At 41.8% G+C, this 22,806-nt stretch overlaps 1 protein-coding gene across 1 annotated transcript; it reads left to right on the plus strand.

Annotated features, from left to right (window-relative positions):
- The first annotated feature begins 1,470 nt into the window (after positions 1-1,470).
- Positions 1,471-18,275, plus strand: LOC139687212 (uncharacterized). Its single transcript, XM_071584334.1, has 5 exons — positions 1,471-1,506; positions 1,573-2,061; positions 2,250-3,024; positions 4,000-5,048; positions 17,907-18,275. Exons 1-5 carry the CDS (start codon positions 1,471-1,473, stop codon positions 18,273-18,275), a joined length of 2,718 nt encoding a protein of 905 aa, XP_071440435.1.
- Positions 18,276-22,806: the final 4,531 nt, after the last annotated feature.

Genomic DNA, 22,806 nt, shown 5'->3' on the forward strand with positions numbered 1-22,806 from the left:
TTTTATGATCTATTTTTTATTCAGGGAAACTGACATGTTCAAATCTTTATATGATTGATTAAAATCGAAATGTACCTCTAAAGCACTTACTCAAATTATCAAATCTACTTGACTCTGCTAGTGTGGTCATCCACCTAACATACATGACGATAGGATCCAAAGTTCAAAATGTATTTGGCAGATGGCTGAATCAAATTCGAGAATATGATAACTTCTACTGAAATATTTAGTCCTTCAATATTGTATTCATTGCATGCTAGATAGTACCCAGGGTGATCTTAAGAAAGTTAAATAACCATTGATGATATCCATCACCCTTAAGTACCACCATCACTTATAATTATTATTAAGTAAACTACCAGTTAAGGTAGGTTTTGGATGGGCATAACAACCAAATAAATATTTTGTAACTCTTAACAAAATACAATCCAGCAACCTATTCTGCATCAAGTCCCTCTTCATCTTTCTGTACTTCCTTCCTCCCTTCATTCCATCCAGCACCCCTATCCTGTTCCTGTCCTTTCCTTGTTTGCCGATCATTCTCCCCTCTATCACAATCTTTAAATATTTCACTACCGATCCACATGCCTTTCATCCATTTTTCCTGCCTCCTTAGGATTTCTCTCCAGAAACTCCTCTCCTTGCCCACCACCAAGCACTTCCTCATTTTCCTTTGGTTCCATTTCACCTTCTCCATCCTTCTCCACACCCATGTTCATCAAATGACGAAGACACCGGAAGGATAACCCGTTATTCGAAGTTCTTGCACATAAACATTCAGTGCATACGTAATAAATTACTGGACCTCGAGGTTCTAGTAAACAAGTATCAACCCCATGTGATCTGTGGCAACCAACATTGGTTAAATGCGAGTGAACTTGACTCTCTTCATGTACCTGGGTATGTCATCCCTAGTGCCTTTTGCCGAACAGTTCACAAAAATGGTGGTGTTTTAATTCTACTGTCTGAATGTTTTCCCCATATTCCCATTGGTTTCCCATACAAATTTCTCAATGAAGAACAATCATTTGAATGCTGTGTTGCCTGCTTCAAAATGGATTCTACTGTTTTTTATGTGCTGTCTATTTATTGTTGGCCTAAGAGTGACTTTTGTGTTTTCCTGACCAAACTAATGAAACTGTGGCGGCGCAAGGAGAGCAGACGGAACGCACGGTGGAACTTATTTGTTCCAAGTTCCGGAAAGTACCTCCGGCGTCGGTACGACGGAGAAAGGTGGACGTCGGGCGGGAGAGTCAGTCTGCCGCGAATGAAGAAGCAAGTTGTACGATCGCCCTCTGTAAATCCGTTTCGATAATAAACCCGTTGAGTTTAACGCTCGAGTGTAATTTTTTCTAACGTCCACTAGCGTAGAAGGAAACCCCTTCATTGGTGACCCCGACGTGATCACGCGTGAGCTAAGGTTTGCATTTTTTTTTTCGTTCTGTGACTTGAAGCGCCACGTGGTGCAAAATGCCGCCTCCAAGCAACGGGTCGGAGGAGTCAATCGTGAACAGAGTGACGATGCGAGTTCCGCCTTTTTAGCCAGAAAAGCCGGCTCTATGGTTTTCGCAGCTGGAAGTTCAGTTCTCGCTAGCGGGAATAACGAGTGAGGCGACGAAGTATTCCCACGTGGTCGCCCAGTTAGACAATCGCCACGCGCTCGAAGTGGAGGACATTATTGTGAATCCCCCCAGGGCAGACCCATACCAGAAGATCAAGGAGGAATTAATCCAACGACTCTCCGTCTCACAGGCGCAGAAAATACGGCAACTCCTCGAGCACGAGGAGTTGGGGGACCGGAAGCCATCCCAGTTCTTGCGCCATCTACGGACGTTGGCTGGCGTTGCCGTGCCAGACGACTTTCTGAAGACGCTGTGGATGAATCGCTTGCCATCCCACACACAGTCCATCCTGACCTCACAAGACTCGCTGGAACTGGAAAGCCTGTCGAAACTAGCCGACAAGGTGCACGAGGTGCCGTGCCCCCCGCAAGTCGCCAGGGTCACGCCGCATTCCGAAGTGGAGGAACTTCGAAGGCAGATAGCGGCCCTTACACAACAGGTAGCCGCGTTGACTGCTTCTTGTCCAGATTTTCGCGGACGGAAACGTTCCAAAAGCCGACAGCGGCGTGCCCGCAGCCCTTCCGCGCCTCCAGATGCAAGGTGGTGCTGGTATCATGTTACTTTTGGTGCTCGCGCGACTAAGTGCCGTTCCCCGTGCGCCTATAAGTCGGAAAACCACGAGGGCAGGGCGTAATTGCGGCCGACGCCCGCTGCCCCCAGCCTCGCCGCCTGTATGTTGTGGACTCGGTGACGAAGACAGAATTCCTGGTCGACACCGGTTCCGATCTTTGCGTTTACCCGCGTAAGCTGGTGAAGGGACGACAGCCACTTTCTACCTACCAGCTATTTGCCGCGAACGGGACGGTGATAAAGACCTACGGGTGGTTAGACTTAGCCTTGAATTTAGGCCTAAAGCGGGACTTCCGTTGGCGCTTCGTCGTGGCGGATGTCGATAGGCCCATCATTGGCGTGGACTTTCTGTCCTTTTACAGCCTATTAGTGGACGTCCGCCGGCAGCGAATAACGGATGGGATAACGTCGTTGGGCACGGGCGGTCGCATTGTGCCGTGTTCGGTCCCGCAGGTGAAGACTGTAATCGAATCATCTCGATTCCATGAGATTCTGACCGAATTCTCAGAGATCACTCGCCCAGCTGGCACACCGAGGGAGCCCCGGCACGCGACCATGCATCACATCAAGGTGACGTCCGGACCCCCCGTCGCCTGCAAGCCCCGGCGACTAGCACCAGATAAGCTCGCCATCGCCAAGAAGGAGTTCGACGAGATGCTACGCAGCGGTACGGTCCGACGGTCGGACAGTTGTTGGGCCTCGGCTCTGCATCTGGTGCCCAAGAAGGATGGCGAGTGGCGTCCCTGCGGGGATTATCGCGGTCTCAACGCGCGGACCATTCCCGACCGATACCCGGTGCCTCATATCGCCGATTTTGCGCACAATCTGGCCGGTAAGACTGTATTTTCGCGTATTGACCTCGTACGCGCGTACCATCAAATACCTGTGTGCCCCGACGACATTTCAAAAACGGCAATCATCACGCCATTCGGACTCTTTGAATTCCCGTGCATGCCGTTCGGCCTGAGAAATGCAGCCCAAACATTTCAAAGGTTCATCGATGAGGTGTTAAGGGGTTTGGACCACTCGTACGCCTATTTAGACGACATTTTAGTCGCCTCGATGTACGTTGAAGAGCACGAGCGCCATCTACGTGAGCTATTTGCGCGTTTGCGGGAGTACGGAGTGCTTGTAAATCCCGCCAAATGTGTGCTAGGTAGGACGGAAGTGTCCTTCTTAGGCTACTGTGTCAGTGCATCCGGGGTTAAGCCGACGACGGCGAAAATAGATGCGATTAAGTGCTTTCCTGTCCCGGAAACTGTGAAAAAACTGCGCCAATTCTTGGGCATGATTAACTTTTATAGACGGCTCATTCCAAAGGCTGCGGCAATCCAACTGCCACTTAACGATGTCCTAAGGGGGGGAGTAAAAGGGAATGAACCTGTGCGGTGGAATAACGACTTGGATCGTGCGTTCAATGAATGCAAAGACGCCCTCGCGCAAGCGACGTTTCTCGCGCACCCAGACGTCTCTCTGCCCTTAGGCCTTTTTACGGACGCGTCGGACGCCTCGTTGGGCGGAGTCTTGCAGCAGAGTACGAGCAACGGTTGGCAGCCACTCGGTTTCTTTACCCGTAGACTTACTTCCACGCAGCAAAAGTACAGCCCGTACGACAGGGAACTTCTTGCCGTGTATGAATCTGTTAAATATTTTCGGCATATGCTCGAGGGTCGTGAATTTTCAATTTTTACTGACCATAAACCCCTGATTTATGCCTTCGCCCAAAAACCAGAAAAGTGTTCCCCGCGTCAGTTTCGGCATCTAAATTACATTGCCCAGTTCTCCAGTGACATCCGTCATCTTTCAGGCAGCGAAAACGTAGTCGCGGACGCCCTTTCAAGGGTAGAAGCTGTGAGTGGTGCCATCGATTACAGCGCCCTCGCACGTTCTCAGGCGGAAGACGACCAGCTCAAACAGCCCAACGATTCCCTCCGGTTGAAAATGATGCGCATTCCCGAGTGTGAATTTCAGTTATATTGTGACGTGTCGACACCATCAGTCCGCCCTTATGTAACTGAACCCTTCCGGAAGCCAGTCTTTGACTCGCTACATTGCTTGTCACACCCAGGAATACGGGCTTCCACCAAGTCGGTCGCAGAACGGTTTGTGTGGCCCTCGATGCGCAAGGATTGCCGTGCATGGACACGCGCATGTATTCCCTGCCAGCGAGCGAAGATTCATCGCCACACAGTGTCCCCTGTGGGAGGCTTTGCGCCGCCCACCCAGCGTTTTGAACATGTTCATATCGACATTGTAGGCCCCTTGCCAGTTTCCGCGGGATATCGGTATTGCCTGACGTGTGTCGATTGTTTTTCAAGATGGCCAGAGGCGTTCCCGGTTAGGGACGCAACAGCTGACACGGTCGCCAAGGAATTCTTTCGGAATTGGGTGGCTCGCTTCGGCACTCCACTCCGGATTACGACGGACCAAGGCCGACAGTTTGAATCACATCTGTTCCAGCAGTTGGCGGGGCTCACCGGTTCGAGGCACCTGAGAACCACGGCTTATCACCCCGCAGCAAATGGCATGGTGGAGAGGTTCCACCGCCAACTGAAGGCAGCCATAATGTGCCACCAGTCGGATGGTTGGCCGGACGTCCTGCCAGTAGTGCTGCTCGGTATACGAGCCGCCTGGAAAGCAGACATTGGGGCGTCGCCGGCGGAGATGGTTTATGGCCAACCACTCCGTCTACCAGGAGAGTTTTTCGTCCCTAGCGAGCGGCCGGCGGACGACGGCCTTAATTTCGCCGCGCAGCTACGGCAACATTTCTCCACCATACGACCAGTTCCTGCGTCACGCCACGGCAAGAAGTCTGTCTTCTTGCATCAAGACCTGTCGTCCTCATCCCACGTTTTCGTGAGAAACGACGCGACAAAGGTTAATCTTCAACCACCGTACGAGGGTCCCTTCCCGGTCATCCGAAGAGAGCCAAAATTTTTCGTGGTCAACGTCCGAGGTAGTGAGAAAACAATTTCAATCGACCGCATAAAACCTGCCTACACTCTTGAGGAGAACGACGGGACGAGCAGCGCAGCACCCGCATCTCTTCGGGACAAAACACACCCAAGAACCACCACTGCTGCACCTGCCGAAGAGCCGAAAGAGACCCGCCTTGGGAGGAGGGTCCATTTCCCAAAGCACCTGGAAGATTTTGTACCATAGCATCTCACTTCTTTTCGCTAATCCTTCCTTTTTCGTTCTTTAGTGGCCTAAAGTCTACAGAGGGGGTGATGTGGCGGCGCAAGGAGAGCAGACGCAACGCACGGTGGAACTTATTTGTTCCAAGTTCCGGAAAGTACCTCCGGCGTCGGTACGACGGAGAAAGGTGGACGTCGGGCGGGAGAGTCAGTCTGCCGCGAATGAAGAAGCAAGTTGTACGATCGCCCTCTGTAAATCCGTTTCGATAATAAACCCGTTGAGTTTAACGCTCGAGTGTAATTTTTTCTAACGTCCACTAGCGTAGAAGGAAACCCCTTCAAAACTCTTGGAAATAATCCATAGGTCAATCCATGATCCTTGCATAATAATTACAGGTGACTTCAATTGTAATTTTATGGTCGATTCTAAAGCTAAAAAGGAATTCATGGATTTACTAACATCATTCAACATCAATGCTACCAACAGTGAACCTACTAGAGTGAGGGCTAGTTTGCAAACAGTTTTTGATAATGCATTAACTAATATCAACCTTGAACTAGTACAAACAAATACCATTAATGCCAATTACCCATCAGATCACTACCCACTTCTTTCTACAATCGCTGTGTCTACACCCAAAGAAAGTAGAAAATACTACAAAAGGTATTTCTCTGATCAGAATATGATCGCCTTTTGTGACTTATTAAATTCCCACAAGTGGTTCGATTTGTTTTCCTTGACGTCCTTTGACCTTAACTTTGAATATTTCTATTCCACCTATCTACATTACTTTGAAATCTGCTTTCCCCGTGTCCTGAAGCATACAAAAAACAAAAGCTCTTCTGTTAACTGCAAAAGTCAGTTGGTCTCTGATGAAATTCGCTGGCTTTCGAAGAAAATGAAAGATGTCGCAGTGTTTTATAAAAGTAAATCAAATCCAGCAGATTGCCAAGAATACTCAGTACTCAAGAAAAGTTATCGCCAAACCTTACAGCGTGCTAAAAAATCTTTCAACAACCTTAGACTTACCAATGTAGACAATAAATCTAGAGAGATTTGGAAAATTATTAACAAATCCAAGGATCCACATAATGTACAAGATCTTCAACTGCAGGACTCCGCTGGTAATGCCATACCAGATTACTCTAAAATGGCCTCCATCCTGAATGATTTCTACCTAATCCATCAAAATCCCACAGTTTCAGTCAATTCAGCTAATTATTCTCAAATTCCTAACTCATGCAATTCATTATATATATTCCCATGTTCAGCCATGGAACTCACCATCATTATCCATAAATTCCCTAACAAATTTAGTCCTGGATTAGATGACATCCCAGGGATAGCCATAAAAAGGTCATTTAATGCTATTAAGGATCAGCTGCTGTTCTTAATTAATGAATCCGTAAAAACTGGAAATTTCCCAAGCCCTCTTAAATCAGCAAAAATTGTGCCAATTTACAAAGGGAAAGGTTGCAAAATGGCAATGAATTCTTATAGACCAATATCCCTAATGAATAGGAATTACTTAATTTTTCCACACAATCTTTTATTTTTACGATCTGGTTTCGACGAGGATCGTCATCATCAGGTAATTTTTAACAGAAATATACACACATATATATACCATTGCAATGCTTGAAAAAATGAGGTGAAGGAGTAAGAGACAGAGTTATTGGTCAGTATGGCTAGGGGGGGGAGGGATTACAGGGTGTAATTTGGTCGGAGAGAGGGTGGGAACGGTTAGTCCTTTGGGCAGGCAGGTAGAAAGAGGAAGGAGAACGGGAGGGGGGGTCCCCCTTGTTCTCGGGGCTGTTGGAGGGAAACGGTTGATGTGGGAGTGAAAGGTCGAGGAGAGGAGATCTGAAGGTGTATAATACGTCATTAACTACTTTGCACTTGGTCCTTTCACTCTTGATGATCTCCATCTGTTCGAGCGCGTCCATCCAGGGTCCTTTTCTTTCCACATGCATAATTTCCAGCTTAAAATCACTAGAATGTCCGTTATCCAAAAGATGTTTCGAAAATTGGGACGCACCATTCTTGTTTCTGAAGGAGGCTTGGTGTTCCTTGAGCCTTTCCTTGAATTTCCTTCCCGTTTGCCCCACGTAAATGGCTGAGCACTCACAGGAGAGTTTGTATACTCCACTCTTCTCTAGATCTGGGATTTTTTCCTTTCCATTGGTTATTAAGATTTTTAAATTTGTTTTATTGTAAATGGCGGGTATGAACCTATCCCTTGGTATCCTACTGGTGACTTTCAGGGACAGCTTTCCTAAAAAAAGGAATCTCTGCCATTTGGCCATGTTGTCTCTTTCGGGGGCGGTGCTATAGATTAATTTTACAGCCCTTTTTTCTATTTTCTTTTTGTACAATTTATCTACTAACTGAGTCCGGTAACCGTTATTGTGGGCAATGCATTTAATTATTTGGAGTTCTTTGTTTACATTTTCCTGGGTCATGGGGATGTTTAGCAACCAATGTAGCATCGAATGGAAGGGAATCGAATTTCTGAGGGAAGTGTTGTCTGGACTTTACGTGTATGATTTGATCGGTTTGGGTGTCCTTCCTGAAAATGGAGAAATCTAATTTTCGGTTCCTGCTAGAAATTGTTGTATCAAGGAAGTTAAGGACTCCGTGGATTTCCTTCTCCATGGTGAAATTGATTGGTTTATTACGGGGGTTTAGAAATTGTAGGAAGCTGTCTAGTTGTCTATGCGAGCCTGTCCACACACACAAAATGTCGTCCACATAGCGATACCAACATAAGACATTTTTCAGCAGGGAATTCCCTGACGAGAACAGTTCACTTTCAATATAGTCCGTGTAAATGTCTGCTAGTAATGGTGAAAGAGGTGATCCCATGGCTAAACCGTCGGGCTGCTTGAAATATCTACCATTGAACTTAAAGTAATTTTGTGAGACACAAGTATTTATCATTGCACATACTTCACTGACTATTGGGAAGGGGACAGTCTTTCTCAAAAGCAGTTCTTCTGCCAGAGTCATGGCTTGCTTGGTGGGAACACTAGGGAACAAGTTGCTGACGTCGAAGGAGACTAGAATGCATTTTGGAGGGATGGTCACCTTGGATAATTGCTTAGTTAGGTCTGAGGAGTTCCTCACACCATATTTCGGGGAAAACTTGGAAAGTTCCCTGAATATGTTATTGAGTTTCTTAGCCAGAAGGTGGTTAGGGGCCGTTACATTCGACACTACCGGTCTGATTGGAACATTAGGTTTGTGTATTTTTGGAAGTCCAAAAAACCGAGGCGCTGAGGGATTTAGTTGGAATAACTTTTGCATTTCGTGTATGGTAAACAATGTGGAACCAGATTTTATAGAACTTTTACACTCTTTTTGGAACTTCACTGTGGGATCACTTTTTAACACTCGGATGTTATTTTCTTTGATGAAAGTCTCGCACTTGGAAATATAATCATCCCTGTTCAAAATCACTATGGAATTTCCTTTGTCCCCTTTCTGCATGACTAGGTTTTCTGATGCCACAACACGTCTAATTGATTTCACAGTTTTCAGGTCCGAGAGGTTTGTCCCAGCGTTAAGGACGGATGGGAACACTTCTCCAATTCGCGGGCCACGAGTTGCTTGTCCCCGAGTTTTGACTTTCTCAGGGCGACTTCACAATCGGCAGCAAGATTTTCTAGATCATTGACATTGATAGGAAAATTCGGGACATAATTCAGGCCTTTTTCTAGCAGATTCTTCTCGTTGGGCTTAAATACGTGGCTTGTTAAGTTCACTACTCTTTCGCCAAAACACGGGGGGGTTAACTAAGGGTTTCCCTGACTCCTGGGTGACCGGATTTTTCTGTCGGATGAGGGCTTTTAGCTTTTTTGAGATAGTGGCTCTCTTTAAAAATACAACTTCACTGCACCTCTGGCGAACCTTTTCGTCCAAACATAACCACTCGACCCAGTGAAGATTGCGGGTCAACTCGATGTAGAGGAGGAGTAGATATTGTGATATGGAGTCTCTTTTTACGTACCCCTTATGGAGCTCCCTTTTCCGCCATGCTCTCCTGCCCACCTCCACAGCGTGTTTACCGGCTGAAGACCAGCTCCTCTTCTCTTTGAGATTGACCAACTTCGGGAACACACCATTTGTGATACACTGACTATTAAAAAAGATGTTCAGTGATGCAATACGGTACTTTATGTGTAGTTCTCGGTACAGGCTGGCTTTTTCTGCGTTACAGGCGCACTTGATGAATTTAAAAAACTTAATAGCCAACGGAAAGGAAAAAATCCCAGATCTAGAGAAGAGTGGAGTATACAAACTCTCCTGTGAGTGCTCAGCCATTTACGTGGGGCAAACGGGAAGGAAATTCAAGGAAAGGCTCAAGGAACACCAAGCCTCCTTCAGAAACAAGAATGGTGCGTCCCAATTTTCGAAACATCTTTTGGATAACGGACATTCTAGTGATTTTAAGCTGGAAATTATGCATGTGGAAAGAAAAGGACCCTGGATGGACGCGCTCGAACAGATGGAGATCATCAAGAGTGAAAGGACCAAGTGCAAAGTAGTTAATGACGTATTATACACCTTCAGATCTCCTCTCCTCGACCTTTCACTCCCACATCAACCGTTTCCCTCCAACAGCCCCGAGAACAAGGGGGACCCCCCCTCCCGTTCTCCTTCCTCTTTCTACCTGCCTGCCCAAAGGACTAACCGTTCCCACCCTCTCTCCGACCAAATTACACCCTGTAATCCCTCCCCCCCCTAGCCATACTGACCAATAACTCTGTCTCTTACTCCTTCACCTCATTTTTTCAAGCATTGCAATGGTATATATATGTGTGTATATTTCTGTAAAAATTACCTGATGATGACGATCCTCGTCGAAACCAGATCGTAAAAATAAAAGATTGTGTGGAAAAATTAAGTAATTCCTATTCATTATGAATCATTTCCACAAAGTGACGGCGGATACTATACAGTACACCAATATCCCTGTTGAACCAGTCGGGGAAAATATTTGAAATAGTTTTTTATCAATGTCTTGTATCATATCTTGAAACATATTACCTATTATCCACATCTCAACATGGATTTAGGAAAACAAGGTCCACTACAACAGCTACATATCACATGGTGAATCAAATACTTTCAGGATTGGATAATAGAACTGAAACTTTAGGATTATTTTTCGATTTCAGTAAAGCTTTTGACTTCGTCAATCATGAGTTACTCCTATATAAACTGAAATGCTATGGTATAAGAGGCACGCCCTACAAATGGATTGAATCTTATCTAAGTGAATGGCATCAGTATGTTGAGCTCTCAAGAAATGGCTCCAAATTTGTTTCTCCTGGTAGAGAAGTAACACTGGGTGTTCCCCAGGGTTCTGTACTTGGTCCTATTTTATTTTTAATTTATATAAATTATCTCCCAGATAAGCTTAAGTTCATGAAGGGGATAAACCCAATAATCTATGCTGATGATACAAATATCATTGTGTCAACCTCCTCAGTAGACAGTTTGACAGAAAGAGCAGCTGAAGTAGCTCAGATTTTCATAACTTCCTAAAATGTCTTCATAACTTCCTGAAATCCAATATAAATAAGTCCAGCCTGATTTATTTTACTAATAAAAACAAAGTTTCCACTGCAATCTCAGTAGATGTAGAAGGTGTGAGCATTGCCTAAAATTCCAGTACCCAATTCCTGGGAGTAGTCCTGCATAGAAACATGTCTTGGGAGGAACACATTTTCAAATTACGTAGAAAGTTAAACTCCCTATGCTTCCTCATTATAAATATTAGATGTTCTGTAAATTTAGAGGTCCTTCTATACATTTACTACAGTGAATTTTATTCTCGTGTTAATTTTAGTATCCTCTGCTGGGGTTCCTCTCCCCATCTGGGCATAATCTTCAAAATCCAAAAGAGGATTATACATATTATGAGCAATGCTCCTTGCGATGCACCATGTAAACCTCTCTTCAAAAGACTTGGTTTATTAACAGTACCTTGCATATACAGGTATATATTTAATGTCATCTTACATGCAAAGGGCAATATTTCTCAGTACAAGTCCAACCACAATTATCATAGTCACTATAGAAGGACCTGCAATGACCTGCAATGACCTGCAGTGACCTGTCAGAACACAAATACTGCTCATGGGCCCAAAGCAATGGGCTTAAGGTTATTCAATATACTTCCCATGAAATCAAATATGAAACAAAAGTACCTGTTTTAAAAAAAAAAGCTGTTTAACCTTTTAAAAAATAATATGTTCTATTCTGTAAATGAATGCCTGGAATTGTCGTTACGCATCAGTTCTGGCTTAACCAATTAATATGTAATTATTCTAGTGTATTGGTAATATATATATATATATATATATATATATGCTTTCGTAGACGTAACACAGAAGTGCCGAATAGTACAATACACAGTAACACACAATATAGAAACACAAAAAAAGAAGAACACTCGCACGTTATTTCTTGATATTTCGACGGAAACAATCCGTCTTCCTCTGAAGATATAGAAGTAATGACTGCTGGAGTTGTTGAGGTGAGGGGTGCGAGAGAAAGGGAAGGGGGCCAGGAGAAGGGGAGAACGGGAGGCGAAGGAGGGGTGAGGGTGGGCTTCCACAAAGTAACAATTTTAGGCCACTCCCATCAGTGAACGACATTGAGGCCCGGATGCTGATAGGCCATACAGATGTAAATGAATGCCATTTCAAGTGTTTTTAATTGTATAGGGTTATCGGATGTGGGAAGGGAGGCCAGGACGGAAACATTGTAGCACAGGTTGAAAGGGGTATTATGATGGGAAGCATGTTTAGGGATGGGGAGACCCGCGGACGGGGAGGAGGGATTGCACGAGGCGCGGTGGTTATTAATCCTAATGTTAAGTGGTGTGGAACATTGGCCTATGTAAAATGACGGGCAGAGTTTACAGGTAAGAAGATAAACTACATTCTTGGAAGTGCAAGAGGAATAGGGGAAGGGCGGGAGAGAGTTAAATGGTGGGATGGAGTGGGGTGGAGTGGTGAAAATAGGGCAGGTTTTGCATCTTGCTCGATGACATGGAGTGGGTATGGCTCTGGGGGTGTGAGGGGATTTTGAGAGCGGCCTGGTGGATTTGAGGCTTCCCAAATGCCCCTCTGTCACTTTCAAACGTCCCGCCAACCTAGCAAATATCCTCAAATCCACCAGGCCGCTCTCAAAATCCCCTCACACCCCCAGAGCCATACCCACTCCATGTCATCGAGCAAGATGCAAAACCTGCCCTATTTTCACCACTCCACCCCACTCCATCCCACCATTTAACTCTCTCCCGCCCTTCCCCTATTCCTCTTGCACTTCCAAGAATGTAGTTTATCTTCTTACCTGTAAACTCTGCCCGTCATTTTACATAGGCCAATGTTCCACACCACTTAACATTAGGATTAATAACCACCGCGCCTCGTGCAATCCCTCCTCCCCGTCCGCGGGTCTCCCCATCCCTAAACATGCTTCCCATCATAATACCCCTTTCAACCTGTGCTACAATGTTTCCGTCCTGGCCTCCCTTCCCACATCCGATAACCCTATACAATTAAAAACACTTGAAATGGCATTCATTTACATCTGTATGGCCTATCAGCATCCGGGCCTCAATGTCGTTCACTGATGGGAGTGGCCTAAAATTGTTACTTTGTGGAAGCCCACCCTCATCCCTCCTTCGCCTCCCGTTCTCCCCTTCTCCTGGCCCCCTTCCCTTTCTCTCGCACCCCTCACCTCAACAACTCCAGCAGTCATTACTTCTATATCTTCAGAGGAAGACGGATTGTTTCCGTCGAAATATCAAGAAATAACGTGTGAGTGTTCTTCTTTTTTTGTGTTTCTATATTGTGTGTTACTATATATATATATATATATATATATATATATATGTATATATATATAATATATATATGTAATTGTATATATATATATATATATATATATATATGTATGTATATATATATATATATATATATATATATATATATATATATATATATATATATATATATATATATATATATATATATATATATATATATATATATATATATAATATCTCTTATAAAATTGTGAAATTTATATCTGACATGTCCTATATTTGTGTATGTATGAATATGCAACATATCTCCGGACAAATAAATGTATTATTATTATTATTATAAGATATTTTCTAACTCTGATATTATAATATAATGGATATTGGCAATATGCTGCATAATCTTCCTCCAAATTATTTTAATTTTAAATTGAATTTTGTAGCTCCACTTGATGATCAACTGTTAAAAAATCAAAAAATCCAACAGTAAGGATATTTATGGTCTGTCTAACTCCCTAATAAAGGACAATATTGTGTTCATTGCGGAACTATTAGCTATGTTAGTCAATTTATGTTTTGAGGCAGGAGATTTTCCAGCAATTCTAAAATATTATAAAAGAGTTCCTGTCTATAAGAAAGGTGATAAAGATGATTTAACAACTACTGCCAGATTTCCAAAGTCTCTCTTTGGTAAAATTTTTGAAGCTACAATGAAAGATCAAATATTTAATTTTTTTGAGTCTTATTGAATTGAATACTCTTGAATCTCTTTTCCAAATCACAGTATGGCTTTCGATCTGGGAAATCTACAATATTGGCAGTAGAGTCCATGGTTAATTATGTCATTAATGCATTTAAAGAGAAGGAGTCAGTCTCTGTGACATTCAGTCATCTTAGTAAGGCTTTCGACTGTGTTAATCATTTAATACTACTGACAAAGCTAGAATATTATGGTACTAAGGGAATTGCACTGAAACTAATGAAGTCATATTTGGATGATCATCACCAATTGGTTGAACTTGATGGCTGTCGATCTACAGCTCTTAAAGTAAAATATGGTGTACTACAGGGCTCTGTGCTAGGCCTAAAACTTTTCATCATCATGATTAATGATTTGCCCTGTAGTATGAAACCTACATCTGTTTTATATGCTGATGACACTATGTTTGTGCAAAAATGTCAACATCTAGAAGATGCAAAGGGACAAACTAGCACTACTCAAAGACAGGCTAAGGCATGATTTGATATCAATCATTTACACTTCAATGTTAGCAAAACTCAGCATATTGGGTGCAGTCTTAAATAAAAAATAACTGATATTGAAACTGCTAAAATACTAGACATTTACATTGATACAAAACTTAACTGGGAGACTCAAATCAGTCAGACCTGTAATAAACTGAGTAAAGCTGATAATAATTTAAGAAAGCTCAACTTTCTCATTTCAAATGAGTATCATTTAACACTTTACCATGCCTTCTTTCAATGTCATTTGAATTATGGTGCTAAGTTATGAGATCATTCCCCACATGTTACGCTAATTTTTCTACTGCAAAAGAGAGCTATTCGCTCTCTTGCTAACATAGCACCACATGATTCTTGCAAACCTTTTTTTATTAGGTATGAAATCATGAATGTATTTAGTTTATATATATTTAAGGGTCTGATTCATGTGAAAATTAATCTAGAAAATTATCAATTAAGATCTAACATCCATAACTACTCCACAAGAGGTAAATCGAATCTAAATACTACTTAGTGTAGATTGTCATCAACTTACAACACATTTCATAATATGAACATGCGACTGTATAACTAGACCTAATCAGTTGAAATTAGACTGTATCCAGAGTTTCAAGAATTGGGTATATATCTGGTTACTTGCTCACCCACTTTACTCATTGGATGAATTCTTTTGTGATAATCTTCATCGCATTTAACAACTTATGTTTATGTGTTAAATAGTATTTATATTGACGACATTTAATATGGTTATACCATTTTTCACAATAAATAAGGTATTATTATCATTATTATTGTTATTATTATTGTTATTATTATTGTTATTATTATCAATGAAAAATAATATATCAATGAAAAATAATAACAACACATTTAAACATTCTATGCTATAAACAACACACTCACCAAATTTAAACTCTCAAACGTTATCTCTTAAATGTTCATGGCCCAGAAGTACCCTGCCTGACCTAGAGATGGCAGAAAAGGCCTCAGCCCAAATGTGTGACACACATGTTTGTGATGATGAACCTTTTTGTCCAAAATTTTTGTGTTTCCTTTGTTGGGTCAGGTACCTTTGGGATTACCCTCATATTACATAATAAGATTCAAAATAAAAATTATATTATCACCATACAATTTTATCTTTGAAATGTAGTAAAAAAAATATTGAACTTTAGTCTTTATTACCCTTCCATTGGTTTTATCATTGTGATATCAAGAATGATTCTTGTGCAAACCAAGTGGTATCCATTAGGCCATGGAATATTTTCAATTTCTTTCTTATTTAGATTGATGAAATTTGTACCATCCATTCAGCCTTAGGACGAAGACTCTTAAAGACTTATAAACGTGACAAATGGCTTGTTATAAAACTCATACTGAGTGTTGACATAGGACAAATCAAAACCCTAGCCGTCATATTCAAATCATTTTCAATTTGTCACCGAGAAGGGTTGAACAAGGGGTTGAAATTGTGAACTTGGAATGTTAGAGCGACATTGAAAACAGGAAAATTAGAAACTATAAAGGGAGAGATGTAAATAGGAAATATAGCTGCTTTAGGGCTGTGTGAGGTGGGATGAAATGGTAGCGGGGATTACTGGAGTAATAGTTATCAAGTAACATACAATGGAGGGGAAGAGAGTCAACAATGGTCGGCAAGAGCGTTTAACAATATAGTAAGAGGAAGCATGAAAAAACATAGAGCAGGTGACAGGTATTATTAATAGAAGTAAAAGATGAACCAACAAACTTGGCCATTTTTCGCATTCACATGCCACCAAGTAATCATTAGGAGAATGCAGTCAACAAGGTATCTGATCTGGTAGATGTTTGTGGAGGGAAAAATTTGATAATGGTGGTGATCGGAATGTGATGGCAAACAAAGGATGATATGGTAGTGATGTAGGAGACTACGGCTTAGAATGAAGAAATTTCCACAGCTTGAAAGCAATATATTCTGCAGGAAACTAGGTTTAATCATAATGAACACTTGGTTTAAGTACCACAATGGGCATAGCGTTACATGGAATATGCCCAGGGGTTCAAAAAGATGTCAGTTAGAATATAATATAGTAAGGAACAGTTATAGATATAGGTACAGTTTACCATGAGCAGATGTGGATTCAGATAATAATTTAACATTAATACTTTGCAGCAATTAATCAAATTAGATAAAACAGAGAACATGATTAAGAAAATGGAATGTCAAAGCAGTTACTGGAACAACAAGAAAGGAGTAACAGCTGGCTGTAGAGAACATTATTTTTGAAAAAATGTAGCCAGGTATCAATAAAGAAAGAAGGGAATGCATTACAAATAATAAATCAAAAGCCACAGACAAAACAATAGGAAAATGAGAAGGAAATCGTTGATTACAGACAGTATGATGAGAAAGATAGATGAGAGAATAAAATGAAAGAATGAAAAACACTAAATCGGATAGGAGTTGAGAGGGAGTCACCAGTGCAGAAAGAGGTATCCTGGTAACTACTTGTTGCATCGTGTCAGCATCTGGTACCTTTATCCCACCAGTAATGGTATTTCCTAGGGCTAGACTTCAACCATCGTTGTTGACGGGCTCTCCTACAGGTACCATTGCGTTGAAAAGTATATCAGGTTGGATGAATTCCGATATTTTTCCTGAAGTGGTGGCTCATTTCATCAAGCATACCAATAGCTCAAAAGAAAACCCGTCTCTTTTAATCATGGACAATCATGAGAGTCATTTGTCTATTTCTGTCCTCAGTATGGCAAAGAAACATGGTGTTACAATTGTAACTATTCCTCCTCATTGTAGTCATAGATTACAACCACTTGATGTGACTGTATTTAAATCTTTCAAACACTTTTATTATTCTGCCATAGATTCTTATATGATGTCTCATCCAGGTAAAATATTAACAATTTATGGCATTGCAGAGTGTGTAGGAAAAGCGTTTGACAAATCTATGACCATTACCAATATCAAGAAAGGTTTCTCAAGTACTGGTATATACCCTTTTGATAGTAATCTTTTCACTGATGATGACTTTATGTCCTCATCAGTAACAGATCAACTGTTGAATCAGCAAGATAGATCCTCAAATGGAGTAATGTCCCCAGTTAGTAATCATATGCCAATTTTGGCTAATTTGGGAGGCATTACCGCAGCAAATGATACAGATATAGGCGGTGCTACAAATGGTGATAACTCAACATACATTAGCCCTAGAGAATTCAGAGGTTTTCCCAAAGCACCACCTAGGAAAACTGATAGTAGACGGAGACGGCTAGGTAAAACCTGCATTGCTACGGACACGCCCATTAAAAATGCAATTGCAGAGGAAGAAAGGGCCAGAGAAGAAAGAAAAAGGAAGAAGGATGCAAGGAAAAAGCTCATCATCGACTTCAACCTTAAATCTCAACCTGAAATCTCAATGGAATCAAGGAAAAGATTCAAAAATAGGGATCCTGTAAATTCATGTTTTGAAAAAAACTATATTGATCACAAGGAAGTATCAGATTCAGCCACTGATATTGATTGCCTCCCACAGGTTGGTCCTTGTTTTGAAGAGTTAGATCAGGAGCCAGTGGAAGGTGACTATGTTCTTATTGGGTTTAGACATAAAAACACTAAGGTATTCTATGTAGGGAAAATTTTGAAGAATAAGGATGAAGATGGTGACTATGAAGTTTGTTTCCTACATAAAAGCAACAAAATTGCAAATGCATTTGTTTATCCTCTTTTAGAAGATGCAGCATCAGTGTCACGAAGTTCAGTAAAAATGATATTGCCTCCACCTTTCAAGAGTGGTTTAACTAAACGACAACTTGGTCATATAAAATTTCACATTGACTTCAGCATGATTAATATCCGTTAACAAGATGTTAAAGTTACTAATATTGTATTTAATATTTTTTACTTTTCATATATATGTAAAAAAATAAATTCACCTTTAAAGAAATAATTCAATGTAATCATTTGAAGATTTATATATCTTGTCTCAGAGTACCCCATACTATGTCTCACTGTACCCCTCATTGGGGCACAGTGAGACATATATTTTAACTTTAGTCTTTGAAGAAAATTTATGCCAATTGCTGAATTTTGGCATTCGAAAAAATTCTATATTAATCCTTAATATGTGCTTCATTCATACGTAAAAAAAGATTTTTACATTCAGCGATAAGCTTGCTCATAAAAAATATAATAGCCAAAACTGTCTCACTGTGCCCCCCTCTCCCCTACATAGAGTGAAATGATGAACTGAGACAGAAAACAAATAGAGCAAAAGAAGCATAGTGGAAGATGCAAAAATTAATGCAAATAATATTGATTGGCAATTAAATGTTTATGACTGGGATAGAAGGGAGAGCATTATTCAAGCAAGGAAAAGGTAAGCATAGGATAGTAATTTTGGCCGGAATCATAGGAGGGAGGAAGTACTGGAATTGAGGAGGGGTTTATTGCAGTGTTGGTTGCCTGGTTGAGTTTAGCAAATGCATCTGTGTATATTTGTGTAGGCTGTGTCCATTGAAAATCTACCATAACTGGTAGAATACCAATAATAGTAATTGGGAAGCCGTGGTGAATTCAAATTCGTATACGTTCGCGCATGAGAGAGCTTGGCCATCACAGTTTTCATGATGCACAGTAGATGGCACGAACGTCTTCGTCCGTATCGGCAGCGTTGCTTTGCGCTATAAAGCGCCGAGATTCGAAATATCGATCTAAGCACACAATACGTGCATTGTAACCCAATTGAAAGCTACTGATTGAATAATGTTTAATTAAAGAATCGTTGACAGATGTCTGCTTAAAAACTGGCTATCACTAATACTCTCCTTTTGGGGACGATTCGTTAAAAAACGGTGAGGTCTGATTAGAAGCGTTCAGATATTAAAGTACCTCGGAGAAATAACAGTAAACAATTGTTAGGTGATCGTGTGCACGTAAAATACGCGGGTTGGCTAGAAAAAAATGGGTTGCGTTAAATGCGCGGTTAGGGGAAGTGATGTAAAACCCTATCTTGTTCATTTAGACACAGATGTCTCAACACCTCGGGCAATATGTGGGCCACTCAGTAAATCGTCAGGCATTTAGGAAGGCTATTCGACAGACCCCGATTGTTTGAGAGTTATTATTATGCAATCGAAAGAATAGGTCGTTGCGGTAAACTCAAAGCAACGGCACAGAAAATTTATTGCTAGACTGAAATTAAGTGCGTGCCACGCCTGTGGGTGAAATGATTCCGTAGGCGCCATCAATTATTCGTTGGTTTAAAAAAATATGCATATTAATGCCTGAACTTACATATACAGATAATCGCTTTATGCTCAAGCAAGACGGAGTAACACAAACTTAAATCAATGTATAAAAAATGGAGGCAATTCTACCCACTGCTCATTTGGTGACCAAAAGGGTACACGCGTTGATTGCGTGCTATTGCAAACGTATACATTGTGTGCTAAAATGAATGAAGATTATCATTGTTTTTGTTCTGTGCGAAGAAAGCGAAATGTATTCAGACTCGGATGTCCAGTAAGAGGACACGTAGCCCATTATTATCTTGGGCTATCAGTCCGCGGTATGTGGCAGTTCCTTCTCAACCTACAGGTACATCCTCCTGCAGCCTACAAAATTCTACATTTTTTCATATTTCCTCGCATTTATGTCTTGCATCGTCTACTTCTGGTAATTAATTCATCCTTGGCATACCCCCCAAATTCCATACACTCCCCTTTACGATTCCTACATTTGAGGCCTTCCGTTTACCTCGGCGCCTCGGGGGGAATCAAACTAGTTTCCCTCTCCTTCTCGAGCCTCTAATAGGCTCTCTCTCTCTCCACTAACTCTTCAGTGTCTTCCCTTATTTATCCTTTGTAATCTTCCTGTCAGTTCCTTTTTCACTATCAGGATTCATCCTTACATTTCCATTGAATCTAATACTCTTCTACTCAGCTCCTCCTATCGTCCATGCCTCACATTCGTAAAAAAGTAAATACCATATATGAATTTCAATGCATTTATTCCTTATGCCCGGTCTACTAAATGTACTATTCTCGCTGTTAAATAAATTCCCAATCCATTCTCCTCCAAAAGTTAAACTACGTCGCCCACAAATCCAAATTGCTTATACTTCCTCCGTCCGTTCGTGCGACACATTTCAACTTTCCCTGACACCATGAATTGACTTTTCAATGCAAACATGAAAGGTTAGCGGTGATAACGAGAACCCCTTCCTGACCTCTCTTCGACGAAGTGACGTGAACAATGAAGTCGTCCCAAGGTGATCGCAATCAAGGGCAGAGAGCGTGGTTCATCCGCCGAACTGGAAATGAGTCCAGCACCCTTCAGGACCCTTTTGGACCTTTCCGAAGAACGGTGATCAATTAACGCGCTCCAATCATAGAAAAGTAAATTACTTTGAGACCAGGGGCTCGCTGCTTTATTAAGACTGTTTCAGTTGACATTTTCCGTAGTTGTAATGAGTTTTCGTCCAGAAGAAAAATGAATGGATGAAAAGTAATGCATGTTTGATGTGCCTAAAACACTTGCCCTTGTAGATTTGAAAACTGTTCTGAAATGGTTTTAAACCGTAATTTTCCACATTCTATGTGAAGCAAGCCGAGCTGAACCGAAAAGATGTGAATCTTAATGGCAAGCGGGCTAAATAATTTTTACCTTCTGTCATAATAGAGATTATTTAAAACCACACAAAGGCGAATGATGTGATCCAGCGAGTAAAAATTAAAGAATCAGGGAATTTATCCGCTAGAAATCTCTCGATTCGTGAAAAAAGTAACGTGGAGATAGTTTGACGTGGCTATCTTCCTTCAGTCTCGGAGAGAGCAAGCGAGATATCGAGGACTAAAAAAGGCACAGGGCAATCAACTTAACTTCCGACACCAGAAATGCCTCTCATTATAATAAATGAGCGGATATTGAGAAGAAAGTAAAAAGAAGAAGATTGAGTACCCTATCGGAAGATGTACGAGGGGGATCCAAAAATAACAGGAAAGTTGTTTTAGATTCTTTAGTTCCCAATATATTTACATTAAATTCTGTTCCCCTTCAAAGTATTCCCCAATGACTACAATGCACTTCTACAAACGATGCTTCCATTGTTCGAAACATTTCTGAAATTTATTTATCGGGATGTCCTTTCGGCCTTCCAGCGATTTTTGTTTTGCATCCTCCACAGTGTCAAAACGCTTTCCTTTCATGTCCCTTTTGAGTGGGGAACAAAAAGAAGTCACAGGGAACTAAATACGGCGAGTAGGGGGTGGGGGTGGACAGTCAATGTCATGCCGTTTTTTGTTAAAAACTGTATCACGGAGAGGGCGGTATGAGATGGTACGTTGTCATGATGGAAGAACCAATCGCCTGTGTGCCAAAGATCTGCTCTAGAATCCTCTGAATTGAATTACATAACACTCCAGACATCTGACAGAATTGATCAATGGTTCTGCGACGGTCTTCACGAATGAGGACATTGATTTTGCCGACATTTTTGTCAATTCTTGATTTTGAAGGGCGGCCTGTACGGGGTATAGGCACTCGTAGATTCTGGTTTTCCTCAGGGCAGCTTCCCCATAAGCAGTCTTGAGCATTACAATAGTCCCCGCCTCCGATTCCCCCTACAGGAAACAAAATTTCACTGCAGCGCGTTGCTCTTGATTATCCACCATTACGTTTTTCGCCGAAATGAAAAAAGTTGTTTCACTGAAACAGCTCTCACGAATGGGCCAATCCAGTCACAGCAATGGCGCTGCGCATACTGACGCAGAAGGCGTGAGCCTGACGTACGACCGGCCGAACAAAGGCTTAACCCACTCTCGCTCCCCACCGCAGCCCAATTCCCGTTACTTTTGGGTCCCCCCTTGCATTCATTGTTTGTCTCTCATTTTATGAACGCCAAAAGTTTATCCAAAACTTTGTTAATAAAAACTGGTGCTCTAGCATCCCCCGACACCCGCCCCTGTGGTGGCTTGCATTAATATGATGTCACACCGGACACCCGACCCAGTGTGTCCCGCGAAGGTGTCACGCGCTCAGGGGATCCGTTTCTCAAAGCTGCAAGCCTGTTTACGGCACTCACATGCGGAGTCTGCTGCTGGTAATAAATGGTGCATCACATGATGTTACTTAGATACTTCACACCCCTTGTGCCTTTGAAAGTTTTATATTACGTTAAAAACTTGTCTTCATAGAACTTGCAATTCGACTTGTAACTTTAAAAAAAGGGGCCCCAGGTGGCCTTAAAGACTGTGCCTCAAACACTCACACACACACACACGAGCACACACAAGGGCCGAACTTTTGTACAGCTCGCCTGAAATCGTGACTCACGTGAGCGGAATTAAATTGAAAAGGGCAGAAGAATCTTACAAGAAAAGATTCAAGGTATC

The sequence above is a fragment of the Hetaerina americana genome, unplaced genomic scaffold, assembly GCF_022747635.1.
Source record: "Hetaerina americana unplaced genomic scaffold, ioHetAmer1.1.p SCAF_18, whole genome shotgun sequence".
NCBI lineage: Eukaryota > Metazoa > Arthropoda > Insecta > Odonata > Calopterygidae > Hetaerina > Hetaerina americana.

Excerpts from the sequence above, each read along its gene's own strand:
- LOC139687212 (XM_071584334.1), top strand. The coding sequence starts at position 1,471 with ATGCCGCCTCCAAGCAACGGGTCGGAGGAGTCAATC. Across the intron at positions 2,062-2,249 it reads TAGCGGCCCTTACACAACAG|GGCGTAATTGCGGCCGACGC; the intron begins GTAGCCGCGTTG and ends CCACGAGGGCAG. Across the intron at positions 3,025-3,999 it reads TTTTGCGCACAATCTGGCCG|GCAGCGAAAACGTAGTCGCG; the intron begins GTAAGACTGTAT and ends GTCATCTTTCAG.